The sequence below is a fragment of the Dromaius novaehollandiae genome, chromosome 5 (genome assembly GCF_036370855.1).
Source record: "Dromaius novaehollandiae isolate bDroNov1 chromosome 5, bDroNov1.hap1, whole genome shotgun sequence".
Classification (NCBI taxonomy): domain Eukaryota; kingdom Metazoa; phylum Chordata; class Aves; order Casuariiformes; family Dromaiidae; genus Dromaius; species Dromaius novaehollandiae.
Genome location: NC_088102.1, coordinates 40609613 through 40625326, shown reverse-complemented (window position 1 = coordinate 40625326; position 15714 = coordinate 40609613). Strand labels below are relative to the sequence as shown.

General features: G+C 38.8%; 1 protein-coding gene across 3 annotated transcripts in view; it reads right to left on the bottom strand.

Annotated features, from left to right (window-relative positions):
* The window catches only part of RGS6 (regulator of G protein signaling 6), a 296947-nt gene that overhangs the window by 264609 nt on the left and 16624 nt on the right, over positions 1-15714 (bottom strand). For all 3 annotated transcript variants that reach the window (XM_026095735.2, XM_064512543.1, XM_026095737.2), the window contains exon 2: positions 15556-15660. In XM_026095735.2, coding sequence (XP_025951520.2) covers positions 15556-15639 — 84 coding nt within the window. In that variant the 5' untranslated portion in view covers positions 15640-15660. The remainder of the gene's footprint in view (positions 1-15555; positions 15661-15714) is intronic.

The window sequence follows — 15714 nt, the reverse complement described above, 5'->3', positions numbered from 1 at the left end:
AAGAAATAATTATATTACGCAATGTTCAGATGCTGTAAACTTAGGACAGCTTCTCCTTCAGTTATTCCAGTCAAAGGAGGCAGTAAGGTAACTGACTCAGAGCTGCTAAACAAGCAAGAAAATGAGAAGTGATAAGCACAACGCATTACTGGTAAACTCTAGATAACCAAACAGGAATACTGAAAAATGACTTAGGAACAAGCAGCTCAGCTGACTAGCTCTATAGCAGCACCAGAGAACTGCATCAATTCACTGCTGCCACTCCAACACAGCCAATAAAGAATGCAAATATTCTGACCCACTTTATTGGAGGGCCCCTCCTTTATGTAATAGATTTGATGTTGGTAACTATTTTCCCTTCATGAACAAGCAACTCTAGGATGCTGTTAATCAGGCCACCATCTATCCTGTGCATTCCTAAATGGAGCAAAACTAGTAAATTAGTCTTTTCTTTGCATTTGATAGGCAGAGAAAAAGAACACAAATGAAATTTCTACAAAAAGCAACTAAAGTAGAGGAGAGAACTTTTGTCGTCATCAATCTCTTTACACGTAAGACATAAACCTTGGACAACAGTACAAATGCAATATCCATTTGGGATTTCTAATGCCTTTGAGAACCTTAGATTTAACAACTTTGAGATATATTTTAGCAACCACATCAACAACAAAACCCCCAAAGTGTTAGATGCATAAATTGAGGTCACTGTATCCCAAATGATTAAACCAGAGTGATCTAATATTCATACTTTCCCTGGAGTATGTTCTCTTTGTTTTAGAGTGCCGTCTTGAGACTCCTTGGCAGAGAGGAAGACTACGAAGTGCAGCTGAGCAGTTCTCTCGTCTGAACTGCTCTCAAGACAGCACTTTGATACAGGAAGAGACAGGACTCAGGAGAACATATAAATATCTTATAAGGTGCTGGAACACTCAGTAATTAATTTTTCAGCAAAGAGAAGCTTTTATTTCAACAATGTGTAAAAAATAAATTTTAAATTTCATACCCACTCCCTTGCTATCCACGCTCTGACCCCAAAGTAATAGCAGAAATGGAAGAATCACAATTGAGGAACCTATAGAAAACAGGCCGAGAGTCACTGCTTTTAGTTAATCTGATTTCCACAGCATGGGAGCTATATTTCAATTACAGAACTAGGGAGAAGGTTCTGTTTCCTTCCTGTATGAACCAAAGAGATAAAGAGCACTCTGGCTTCAATTAGGACAATAGAGGGGAAAAGATCCTGAGAGCTTTACCTACTTCAGAAATGTTTTTAATCACTCTGGAGTCTGGGTTAGGTTGGACAAAGCACAAAAGCATTAGCCACACTATAAATGGGTGAGCCCAATCTTTATGGGGGGGGGGCTATCATAAAAGTTACAGATTCAATACATGATCTGAGGGGGAAGAGTGTTGTTCCACCCCTCCTCTCCTTCCTGAGCACCAGTTCTGCCAGAGGTGCTTACTGCACAATTTTAACTCCAGTCACTCCTCAGTATATTGCTCTTCCACCATGTGGGACCATTTGTCCTGCTTCAAGCTCTTCTCTGCCATCCTCAGAATAAACAATCTGTGACAGGCTTGACTAGCTCTCTGATAAAGGATCTGTGATGTCTGCCGAGATCTGGGGGACAGCTTCAGACATGCACCTAAACGGTTTGTTACATATTTCCTTTTTCAGACAGGAAGCCACAGAGAAGAGAATCTGTTTCTTGTGATGTTTCTGGACATTTTTCCTAAATCAAGAAGTGAGACCAGAATATGAATTCTAAAAATGCTGAAGCTCCCCAGTCCCTTAATCTAACGTACGTTAGAGAGAAATTAAGTCTGTACACCACTGTTGCAGCCCACTGCTGCTGGAATGGTCTGCAGAACCTTACACCCCACAGTAAGGATGGTAAGCTAGATTTTTGCGGGGGGACAAAGTAAAGGTTTGAGAAGTTCTTTTCATTCCAAAAACCAAAAAAAAAAGCATGTGAAAAATAAAGTGTCATAGGAAGAATGAAAAAAAAAAGCCAACAAAGTAGTCCGGACTCCAGCCGCGACAACATTCACCTGAGATGCCCAGGGTTTGGACTCAAATACCTGCCTTCAGTGAGATAAGAACGTAAACCAGGGCATTCGAATGGGTGGGTGTATTGCAATACTTGAGTTACTCTAGGTCTCCTTCTCTGGTTTTGAGGAAAAACACCAGGAACCCAATAAATGTCTATAGTGAAAGCTTGGACAAAGTTTCACGAAAGTTTATTTAAATAAGAAAATTCTCATCCACATATCCCCCCAAAAATGTATCCCACAGTATGTAGCTCCTCTGAATTATAGAACCATTTTATAATGATCCAATTCTCTGTTTACTTGTTTGCAAACTTACTGAGCTAACAGTGGACAACTCCTCTTACTAAATATTTCAGCCATTTCTTTCAAAGATCTCATCCTGAGAAATCCAGGAAGGCAATATTTATTGATTTCTATTCAGTAAGCATTTTGTCAGCAGTAATTCAAGTTCCATACATTAAGCATTGCAGAGAGGTAAAGGGACATTTCTTGGATCAGATTCTAGCATTAGTAAAGAATGCTTAAAATGTAAGGCAGAGATGCTTAAGGAAAGGGGAAAAAAAAACATTCATAACATACATAAGGACTCTGACAATAAGGTTGTTGGCTTGCCAAAGACAGATTATCAAAAAAAGGTAAAATATTCAGTGCTCCAGGTAAAAGTGGCCATTGATACTTTGACTATCAGCTTACTTCTTGCTCTTTGCAGTTACAAAACATTTGCCATTGGCAAAGAAGTGCTTTTTCAGCAACCATCAACCACTTAACCAGGCATTTGTTACTCACCAGCTTGACTTTTTCTAGCTGACTCAGCTCTGTAATGGTCAAATCCTCAAAAAGGGCATTCAACACAATGTCAAGGGAAAGGGTTCTTTCCCAGTTGATCCAATATCAACTAGATGCAAATGCATTTTAAGAATATCACTCCCAAAAGATGATTCAGATCCACTCCTGTGGCAGCTTGGGAGCATCACAATGCCATCTATTGGCCTCCATAACATAAAGGTGACTCTGTACAAAAATAATTCTCATTGCTCAAACTGTTCTGCCTCGAACAGCAAAGGCAAATCACGGTGCCTTGCGTGGCCTGAAGATGTTCACAGGAGGTGAACACTGGAAGATAACTCAGATCTGGGCATGATTTTTATCACAACTGTTGAGTGCTAGGCGGAAATTTCCTGAGACATCCTCCTTCAGGACAAATCATGGTTCTAAAGATGGCGGAGAACTAGGGAGGGAGGATCATTATTTTTGGGTGGAGGGGATGAAGCTACTGCCTTCCATTCTAAGATGATAATTTTCTTCAGGATAAAGCTTCAGGATAAATACAAAATCCATAACTATCAGAACCAAGACAAATGCACTGATACTTCTTGGACATCTCAATTCATACTACTGCAGTGCCTCAGCTCTCTTGTTTCAAAGTTACAAAGGAAAAGAAAGTACCAAAATAAAACTGTGCAATAGTTTACTGCTAAAACCAGTTAGAAAAAAAAAAAAAACACTTAACTTTAAGTATTTGCCAGACATTTTTTTCCTGAGGAGTTTTCTCGAGGTTCTCTAAAAAGCCAGCTGAGACATTTCTGGGTCCCTGGTCTCTCATCCTTAACAGTGCTGACCAGGATCACTGCTTTTGGAAGGGGTATCTGTCCACTACAAAATTAACTGGCACAAAACCATTTTCAACAGCACTGCAAAAAGATGATGAACTGTAATTTTTTTCTTACATTTTGGATTCAAGTCTGGGTGTGAGATGTAAGCCTAAAAGTTGAAACAGCTTTTCTCTCCTTACAATCTCCCTGCATTAACCAGTTTCCCAGTCTAAGGGCTTTGCTTGCCCTGTCCCTTTACTGCCACAGACAAAACTGGTCAACTGCCATAATGAGTACACAAAAGGCCAGAAAAAATTTAAGACACCAAGGAGAAAACAATTAAAATAAGAGAGACAGTTTATCCATTCCTGCACACTGTTGTAATTCATTTAGAATGAAGCATCTCAGCTGCTTGTCCTTGAACAGCCCTAGGGAAATCTCAGCAACCTGACATATTTAAATGTGTTTTTCTAGTCATTGAGTCTTCTTCTCAGTACTTCAACTGAATGCATCCAAATCAGCAAAGTAAAGCAGTGTCCACCAGAGACTATATCCACCAGCATACAACTGCATCTCCCTTTCCTTTCTTTCCCTCAGTCTAGCAGCTGAACCCAGTGCTATTGAAACAGCAGTGACATAAACAGCATCCAGCCTTCAGTTAATCTCCACCAACTTATAGCAGTCACATTGTAAGAACTGTCAAGTGAAACGCTTGGGCAAAAATAAAATAAAATAAAATAAAAGATCAAGAAGCTCCAAAATTGATTATTAGCACACAGCTTCAGTTTGCCTGCTTTTGCATTTAAGTGGTGATTCAGTGCTTCATTCTATGGCCAAATGTTTCTCAAATAAATCAAGGTTATGCAATTAAAAAAAAGATGACAGCAGCAGACTAGAATTAGAGTCTGCATGCAGCCCATCAGTGGAGTCAGATACTTTTAGACTGCTGAAGAATTATTTTAAGTACTTCTAAATATTTCCTTGCAATTCTGTATCAGCAAATGCTGCTTTTTAAAGTCATATCAAATGTTAACCCTGTCCCCAAAACACATCACTCTTCCACTACATTTATCAACTATCTGCAACTATCATTCTTTCCACCAACTTCTGGTCCATTCTCCTTCAATCCTCCATTTTCTTTCAGACACCATTACCTGTGAATGTTAGACGCACACACACCTGAAATGATCAGTTTAGCAAGGACAGAACCAAAACACTGGCCACAGCCACAACATTTTTAGCCTCTCATAACTTCATGCAAATTTGAGTCAAGGTCTTTTTTTCGATGTCTCAAACATCTTTTAAGTGGTAGGAAGAGATCACAGTCTTAAAGATAAGATCAACAATTTGAACATTCTATTTATTGTTGGAAAAGAAAAGGGAGGTCTCTTCCATAGATGGAGAAGGGAAATACTTTTTAAACTCAATGAGTTAAGGCTTTCCAGGCAAAAATAGCTTTTTTAAAAAAATCCCCTACTAAAGTAGGTCATCTTTCCTTGCTATGGAATAGAGGAAAAAGCACTTAGGCTTCTTGTTTCTGAATAACAGAAGCTTTTACATTATTAAAAAAAAGTGCAGGTTTAGCCATAGCTTTTCCACTGATAACCTTCCAGATACAAGCTGATGGCTGGACTATCTCCAGTCTACAGACAACAGCAGTGCCATTATTGTAGCACAAAAAAAAAAAAAAAAAAAAAATATATATATATATATATAAAAAATTAACACAGCTCCAGTTAATTTTACTATTAAAAGCCCAGTGAGGAACAGTGAAAAAGACAAGAATCCACCACTGCCAAGTTATGTGACAGTTACGGAAAGTTACTGAATGAGCCAATTTGTGCATTGCTACAAACCCGTGTTTAACAAGATTCTGTGGCTTTAGCAATGGGGAAAGGCATCTAATTGCAGCTTCAGTAAACGAAACATTCTCTTTATCTGTGGGACACCACCAGGAACAGCTCCTGCAGGTACTGTCACACCAACAAGCAGAGAAGAGTTCCTCTTACAAATATAGAGGCTAACCCTCCATATCCATAGCCCTATAGTTCCAGGCTTCCTTGCTAAAACAGCCAGTTAATGCAAGACATAATGGAAAAATGTGTAAAATGGTAACAGAACCAGAGAGAAAAATTCTTAATATACACTGGCCATCATACCACCCATTTTTATCAGATGGGGGAAAAAAAATCTAACTGAAAACAGCTTGGACAGCAAAAGAATAAAAGTGGTATCTGCAGCACTATACACTCAGAAGACTGGTAAACAAAACCATTTCCATCAAGAGTTTAAACATATAACCCATTTCTATTTGACTTTAATCTCACAGAACCCTGCTTTTACAAAATCTAATTGTGGAAGAAAAAAAAAATCAGTTGATCTGCCTTCTCTCTCATCCAGGGAACAGGTCTGAGGACTTCATTAATGTGTTTCTTAATGAAATTCTTCTTCTTGTCTTTTCCATCCATCCTACTCTCACTTAAAACATTAGAAACATATATGTAAATATTCTATCATTTCTTTCCATGTATATCACAGATATGTATAACTTTACAGTCAGAGGCACTGAATTATTGGTCTGAAATATAATTTCCAGACACCTCATTGCAAGGTAGTATTAAAGAGCTCAGCTAATGCCAAAGAAGAGAAAAGTGGGGAGACATCTTATTTAAATGAATACCTTTGCACAGATTTTATTGCTTCAATGATATGTGCAGCCTTTCAGTTAAAATAGCCAAAATATTCAAGAATGAGAATACAATTCTTTGTGAAGCAGACCCATGCACTTCAGTGTCTGGCTAACTGGTTAATTTTCATTTCCTTCAGTTCACTTAACTTTGGAAAGAGAGAGACAAGGAGAAAACAGATATATGACAACAACAGCAGCAATAAAGCAAAAAAAAAAATTAAATAAAAGCAACTGCTTCCCTTTGAACATGGTATGACAGCTTCTCATGAAAAAAGAGTGCTTCAAAATATCTTGGGATGCAAAACATGAGTTTTTAAATGGCACCTGATTTGCATATTTTCATGGTCCTGCACATGTAATTCTATTTATTGAAATGAATCCTCCCACTCAAACCATCTCAGAGCCTTATGAAAGAAGTTGATAATCCTCTGAAGCGATATTTTATTAATCAGGAATGAAGAAGGGTTTAGCTGAAGTTATATTACCAAAAAAAAAAAAAAAAAAAAAAAATCAGTGGTTTTGTGTGCATTCCATCCACTTTCATCTAAATTCTTTTCTCTTCCATCTTAATGTTATGGCTCAAGACTGCCTTTGAAATTGGCAGAAACTGCCTGCCGCAATGAGTCGGGCTGGCAAATCGCCCTAGCTGGATACAGCAGAAACTGCCCAAGAAGGAACAGCAGGGCATTTTGTGAGCTGCAGGTGACAGCATCAGCAGCAAAGGACGAGCCCACAGAGGGAGAGCCTTGGGATTCCTGCAGCTGAATAAAACGCCATGCCGAGCCCCAGCACAGGCTACTCCTTCCAAAGCTATGACAGTATCACACGTCATGGTTTCCTTCCCCCGCCCCCCCCCGGGTCCAGTTCTCCAGATGCACTGAAATATACTGCATTGACCCTGATCTGAGCAGACTAATTCATGACCTTAAGACTCCAATCAGATTTCATCACTGACATTTCTCTGATCCATTCCAGCATTTAATCAGCTGCTGCAAGCATTTATTTCAGGTTTGGTATCCTATAAGAAATAACCACTTAATAATGCAAAATACAGTCGGCCAGCAGAAACATCATTTTAAACCCTCTAGCTAGCACCAGCATTTCTCACACAGAAGAAAGTACTACCAGTTTTTTTGCATTCTAGAAAAGAATGACTGTCTCTGCACTGACAATAATAAAACAACATAAAAGAACAAAGATGATTACGTATTCTCTAAAAAAAAGCAATTATTTATTTTTATGCAAGTTTTTAATTTTTAACGGCATATGCTATGCACCTACACTTCATACATGTTGCAATGTAGAAAGAGTAGATGCTGGAGATAGAAAAGACGACTTCCACCATGTTCTGTTATTTGATTTGGAAGTAGTCAAATAGGTCCCTTTAAAAAGTTTTTTTTCCACATTATTTCTTACTATGTTGAGAAAAGAGAGATTAACAGAGAAAAGTACTGGCACTTCAAGCCATTCAGAACAATGTGTGAAATAAACAGCAGTATTTAAGAATACTACTACTTTCTTTGGAGGTGCAGGATTCTGCCTTCCAGTTTCCAAAACTTTGTGGGAACATTTGCTTGAAATGTTCCTTCAAACTGTAATAGCCAAAATACTCATATATGTATTGTATTTACATATATGTACACATACAGGTATGTATGTTCATATTTTACAAACAGCTGTGGAATTCTCCTGCTGCAGCTCTAGTTTTCCCTTTTAGATAGGTGCCATAAAACTGATAATATTGTTGCTTCCTGATCTATTATTTCATATTTAATTTTTCTACAGAGAAAATCCAAAATAATTGACAAGAATTCAGTTACAATTTACACTGCAGCAAATTAACAGAAGCTATTTTGCATTCTATCACACTTCCCAGTGCATAGCTAAGCAAAGAACTGCTTTTCAGAGGGATTAATAGGTCAAGTATATGCGGAAGAGAAAAGCTGTCAACTAACTCCTAAAAAGAGCCAGAACCGTTCAGTGCAATATACATCCTTCTGTTGCTACTCTGCCCCAGCAGGCTGGGGCAAAGCTCAGCGCCAGCGTTGCCGCAGAGCCAACAGCAGCAGCTGGTGCGGGGACCCACCTTGGTGCACGCCCGTGACCCGGCGGCGCTTCCCTGGGGCGCAGGGGGCAGTACAGGTACCCGCATGGCTGGGGCATCCGGCGAGCGTGCAAGCGGGGAGCCCATGTCCCAGGAGAGGGGGCTGCGCCTGCCACTCACGCAGCCCGGGGCACCGGCTGCACATAACTGTCTGTGTGATTGCAACTTTTGGGGGGTTAGTTACAAAAGGGTATTTATAAAACTGTATTTGTATATTAACATTCTGTTAGTGTCTAGTAGTGTGTGTTTTATCAACTGTATTGCTCCTATTCATCCTGCTCATATAGTTCACTGATTGCTGGTTGATTATGTGTCATTAATAAAACCAATGAACGACTTCAATCCCTATTTGATTCAAACTTTGTGAACTGAGCAGTTTTTTCCCTGCAATAGCAGCAATGGAAGTAAGGACTCAGAATGTCACATGAGAAGGGAAAATGGAAAGAATGAACTGTGGGTAGAAAAGAGGAATAAGAGACTTGAGAGACTGAGAAAACTGGAAAAGAAAAAAAAAAAAAGCAGATATGTGTCTACCTGGCATAGCTACGACTATCACAGCCTGGAACATTCACGCTGTAGCAGATCACTAGCACAATCACCACCTTCACCTAACGGTTAACCCCTGTTCCATCCAGCACTGAAAAATCTAAGCAACTGTTCCAAACCATGGCACACAGCACTGTCAGGTACGTACAGGGTACTTGAAGATATCACCTGATATAAAAACTTGAAATCAAGAAGGAAGACTGGCTAAATTAGTTATAAAAGTACAGGTATGTAGTCCCACTACAATAAATTTATAAAGAGATTTCAGATTTGGTGATCACCTGACAGCCATTCTCAAACAGCCTTGCCATTGCAGATCTCAAATACACCCATCCTACACCAGCAGGAAAAAAGTGTTCAACACGTGCACATGCCATACATGCCATGGGAGCCACCTGTTTTGCATCCTAGTCACAAAAAAGATAACAATCTAGCCTACTGAAGATCTACTTTCATTTCTAGAAATTGCTGCTGCAAAATAGGAGACAGTAACAAGCTTTAACACTGCCTTTTGAACTCTACAGTTTCTCCAATGCTGTTCTCTCTAGGTTTTTTTGTTTGTTTGTTTGTTTTTTGTCCTTTAACTGAACAGTCCCATGGTTAAAAATGCTTTAGGCAGAAAGAGAACACTCATATTTAGCATTTGGCCCAAAACAACACGCAAGAGAATCAACAAACACACTGAAAATATTCCAAGACCATAACTTGAAATGCTGATAACAACAAATACACAAAGAATGACATGAGAAAGACATGCGGGTGGGGGGGAACTTCTTCTCAAAATGTGAGATGCTATATAAGTGCTACTGCTAGAATAGCATAATCTTACCCTCTAGCTGAACTCTCCCTTTTTATCTCTCTGTTCTAAAATTGCACTGGTTGCTTTGCTAAAAATATACTTTGAAGTTGTCATAGTTGTTGGTCCTGGCTCGTCTTTTTTCTGCCTCTGAGAACAGCTACAGGAATGGATCACTGCAATTAGACTCTGGTGGCTCTAAGAGACAGTTTAATCTTTTAGTTACAGAAAGGAATGTACAAAAAATGAGCCAGAGAGGAAAGAAAAAAACAACAAAACAGGACAACTGACTCTGAATATGGAGAAAACTACAGAAAATAAACATAAAAAGATGGCTATAGGCTTATTACTGAAATCTCTAACTACAAAGAGGTGCAATACACTGGAGCTAAGACCAGTTTTTCCAAGAGCAGAGAAAGATTTGTGCATGCAAAATGTAAGCAAGAATTATGCTGTGCATGCACTATTTGAATGGGAAGGTTTATAAGGCAGGCAATATCCTGTATTAGACCAACCCATACAGCTAGGAAAAATATAGAGGATTATTTGTTCATCCTCATTATCTCAAAGGCATGTATGTATTAGAGAAACAAACCGTTATTTGAGGGTCTATTTACCATGTTATATGCACTTCCCTATCTGTAACTTCGTACACCACCTCCTAAGCTGAATCTTTAACCTCAGCTGAAGTCTTAACTATTACTAGAAGACAAATATTGAAAAGAAACAAGAAACAACAAAATGTCCAAAAGCCCTCCTGGTAGGTGAATCACCTCCACCTGATTCTGAAAACAAGTTTCTACTACTTGTATACTAGCTTTACTCATGTGCACACAGTGATGGAAATCAACCTGGGAAATCCTCTGAGCATTAACTTTATGTGATTTTACACAAATGTCCTAGATTATTAGTCATTCATATACAACTAACAGCTGCAAAAGTTGACACCACAGTCCTCAGCTTTACCCCCAAATTCACTTGATGACTACAGCAAAGATCAGTGGCACTAGCTCTGCTTAAGAGCACCTACGTGTGTCACACTTCAGCAGTGCAACCTGCATGCTATTGCATGAAGAGGTGTTTGCAGGTATTTTAGACAGTTCCCATTCAAGGGAACCTGAAAAAACGTACAAACATAAAACTAGAAAGACCTCCTGGCTCATTGCATCTAGTTTCTACTTTTGCAAGAAGTATGTCATACAGTGCTGTTTAGAAACTTGCCTAGATCTATCCTAAAACCAGTCAGTTTTCCTGGCAATGCTACTCGATTCTCCCATTTCTTCCCCCATCACAAATTTGGACCCGTTTTCACGGCAACACTCTAGGTATCCACCATGAGTGGAAGCCTGTGGAGTTCTGCCTAGAGCAGAAGGTCCTAATGTAAGGTTTGGGGCTTTTTAAATGATTCTAATGATGGCCATAAGCCAGTAGCATTTAAAAAGAGAACAAGACTGCTAAACACCAAAGCAAGCATACAATTCAGATTTTTCTGAAAGCATCTTGTGGCAGCTGCAGGTTCACATTACATTTACTTATAACAGTAATTGACTTTTGAAATTAGATTTTCTTGCTTGCTTAAAAGATTTATGATGAGTAACCATAAAAATTCAGAATTTAACTCACTAACCGCTGATCAAAATAGCGGATCAGGCTTGTAAAATTTAGCTGCAGAGATGAAAATGTACCATCAGGTAATCCAGGTCATTTCCTTGACAATACAGGACTGCTGCATGAGGAATAGCCCTCAGAGTATGGCTCAGACTGGTTCTAAACACCTCAAACGGTAAAGTTTGTCAACTCTTCTCCATCCTAAGAGATCTCCTCCCTCAAGAACAAACATTTCTTGTTCTTCATACTAGATTCTCACCTTTGTGTTTTCATACTAAGACTCCTTGTTAGTCTCCAGATACTCTTAAACAATTCTTCCTTATTGATATTTCCAGCCCTTATTTAGTCAAACCTAAGCATTAGCTTTTTCTTCCATTTCAATGACATGAGTTTTTCCACAGTCTTTTCTGTAAGAAAATTTGATTTGCCAAATTTTGTTGGTAATAAGTCACATAAGTTTGTATTACTTGCTGGTGCCAGAAGGTATCAACAGTTTCTCTTTTCATACAGTCTGCAGAAGGTGAACTTTCAGGCCCCGATTATCAGGACAATGAGCCAAAGGGCCCCTGGGACACAGCAAACAGCACGTGGAAGCCAGAAAGGCAATCAACAGCGGCTGGATTTCAAGGGAAAGTGACAGGCATTTAAAATCAATTGATACTTTCTGTTACTGTTTGCTTGGAATGCATTTTTCTCCTCTCACTGGCATTTTTTCCCCCACTTTTCTTTCATACTGCAGCACCCCCACAATGCTCACAGAGAGAAGTGAGGACTGGGATGCTGCTCACTTCCACAGACACGCTTGTGTATTGATAACATCTGCTCCCATGAAAAGCAGGCTAGAGGATCAAACTGCATTGCAAACAGTCTTCTAAGTATTCTGCGTACCACTCTACCAGTGATAAGCCCAACAACAACAACAACAAAAAAACAGCGTCTTCTCCACATGTGGCCAGGCCAATTAAAGAAAACAAGGTTCGTACTTACTACTCACAGAGCAGTACTTGAATGGCAATGCATTTTCCAGAGCATGATTAAATTTTTCATTGGATATCAATATGCCACACAACAAGGTAAGTGGCAGCAGGCCCGTACTGCAGTGCTGCCCATAACCATCTCATCAGCTTAGAGCTCAGGGCTACACATGGAGACATGAAAGAATGCACAAATACTCTGAGTGGCATGCAGCTTGCTTAATAGTAGGTGTCCACCATAGGATGCGACTACCTGACAGCTAGATGTCAAGGCATCCACTATAATCAGTGGAAGCCTAGTCAATATAGTTCATGTAGCTGAGGGAACAACGCACCTGACCAAGTGCAGGGTGAGGCAAATCACACCCTGAACACTTCTGACCCTAACAAGTGCATCTGCCCTAACTAATTCACATATAGTCACCTGAAGTCAGATGACTCCAATCAAGTCTTAGCAGACAAGAATCTTTTCTGTTTGACTGAAAGTGCTTTTCCAAATGGGTAATCAAAGCCATGCTATCCAGTCAGAATTGTGTTTGTCTTTCAGAACAGTAGGGCAGTATTGGGCATTTTAGACCCCAAAATAACATGCTTCACAATTTCGTAAATGCCCCCAAATGGTGAACTGTGAAGGTAAAAGAACCTAAGGCATGTCTCATTGAGACCATCTGGTGAAACAATCAAAGCAGTGAGGATCAGTTAGCTTGCGGGAGTCCACAGTGAACGTCACAAACTAATTGGAGTCAAAATAATTTAATGTATTCTGTTCTGCATGGCCAAAATTCATTCCACATAACTATCAGTACCCAAGTTAAGAGAATAGACCCCTCCAGGCTTTTACTTCATAAACAAATGGAGACAGGCACTTCCAAAAGGAGATTTGGCCTCACCTCAGATTTGATTGCTTCTTTAGATGTACCTATCGCTCACCAGAGATTATAAAGAAAACCAAGGTACTACAACTACCCTTTTGACTTACAAGCATTAGTTAGACCTCAAGGAGTCTCAGTAAAGAAAGCATGCACAATCTGAGTTTTATGTACAGAGCCCTTCTCCCCCCGCCACAAAACACCCACAAACATGACAACTGTGAAACAATAGAATGGCTGACACTTACAGCAGGAGTTACTGTGGTTCTGCTATTGAAGTCTGTCCGTTTTTGCCCCCCCCCCCCGACCCTGGGGATCAAGAATTGCATCTCACAATTCTTATTACAAGGACCGAGAAACAAACCTTTTCTTTCACTATGAAACAACTAACACCAACTCTAAACTGTATGGCATGCAGGCAGATTGTGCGTTTTGTATTTCAGCAAGTCCAGTGCAGCGTTTTCCTTATTCATTACTGGTAATCAAGCCCTTTGAAAGAAAATGAGAGGAGATGCAGAGCTAAATACTGATTTGGAGAGAGGAGATGTAATCAAAAGAATAAAATTCTTGTCTCAGATTTTACACATGATTTCTCAGCTCTGAGGAACATAATAATTGATGCATAATACATATAACTAATATTAAACAGTAAAGGAGGCTCAGAAAGTCGATCACTAATGGAAATAAACTGACTGAAGAAGAGCTAATATTAAGCCTTCATAAAAGCAACAAAAACACTCAACAACAACAAAAAACCTGACAGACATGCATTAACTGAATACAGAAATTCCAGTATCATTGAACAACGCATTGGGCATGCTATTCTACAATGTAACTATGTATTCTTACCGATGACTATGTCATTAAGGAACGATAATACTGACATTTGAGGAAAACCAGTAAGGAGAGATGAATCAAATGGCATGAGCATGTTCCCCATTAATCCTGCAAAACTCACAAGGCTTATTCTAAAGTGATAATAATGAAACAGCAACAGGCAAAATAATGAAAAAAATCCTTAAGTACAAATGCTATGAGATGAACCAAAACCAAGGCATATTCAAACAGAAAATAAGGTTTCTAAGAATGGGTAAGTCATCTTTGCAGAACCACAGCTTTAATACCCCAATTCTAGATGGCACAACCAAAAACTTCTTTTATGTCCCAAATCAGCTTCAATCTGCTAGTATTGGACCTCTTAGTGCACAGGGTCTAAAAAGGTAAGTCTGACTAACCTACTGCTGCTACCTCTAAATTAGCAGCCAAAGTGTGTTCATTACACATTCAAAACAAACAAGCCTACACATTACTCAGAAAGTTTGATCATGTTAACAATTACAGGTGCTAAATCAAATATGCCACAACTAAACTGAAATCAACTATCAAAAAGTAACACTTTAAAGAACTCATGCTCTATGACACCTAAATTATTTTCTCAGCATATGAAAGTCATTGGGATTGCAATCATGCAAGCAGAAAACAGTATCATGTTTTACATTTTAACATGTTTTAGTTATTTATAGCTATTTTGTAAGATGTAAAAATGACTAAAAATGTAAGTTTTAACCAGGATTTTACTATATAAGGAAACTTGATTTGAGCTAGCACTATAGCTGTCATAGTAGAGTTAACAGAATGGTAGCTTATTTGAGCTAGGCAAGAAATTCTTTTCTTGACAGACCTATATAGCATTTTTGCATCCTACATAAGAAATTTTTCATGGGTTAAGTAAAAAATATTCACAATATTTTATTAAGTTATAAAAAGACCCAATTTCGTAGATAAAAGAATTATCTACCCCAGAGTAAAACAATGCCTTAGCAAATGGGTTAAAATATTCCAATACTAATGCCAAAGTACTTTAGAATGAGACATTTTATCATAGTGTGAGGTTCTGTTATTTAATTAGAACAATACAATGGCAAATAACAATAACTACCTGCAAAGAAACAATGCTTTACATTTAGTGTGATAAAGCCTGGAGAGTATGTACAATTATTTTAGTCAGTCTTAGTAAACTTGAAAGGTAACTAAGAAAAAGTTGCATCACAACTGTCTGCAGTAATTTATAAATTTCAAGTTATATCATTCTTAGTCTGACATCAAATATTTTATATTAACAGGATTAAGTGCTTCCACTGAACAGAAAAATACTTGCAAGCCCTCAAATGTTACAGAGTAAAATTTCTACTTTCCTGAAAAATATTTCAACTGCACATTCAAGCAGACTAAAAGATACCTTTGACTTCCACAGGGACAAGGGATCCTTTTACAAGCTGAAGACGAAACAGTAATGCATTTTCATAAACGGATACAAATCCTTACCTTTCTGTAGACAATCATATTTGGAGAGCTCTCCTCTGGGTCAGCAGTTTCCACATTACTTTGATCACTGGATGCCTGGGCCATGTTCACCTCTTGCTGCTCAGCCTGCGAGGATGGGAGTAGAAATCAGTGTCACCCCAGGCTGCAGAAGAGTATGGC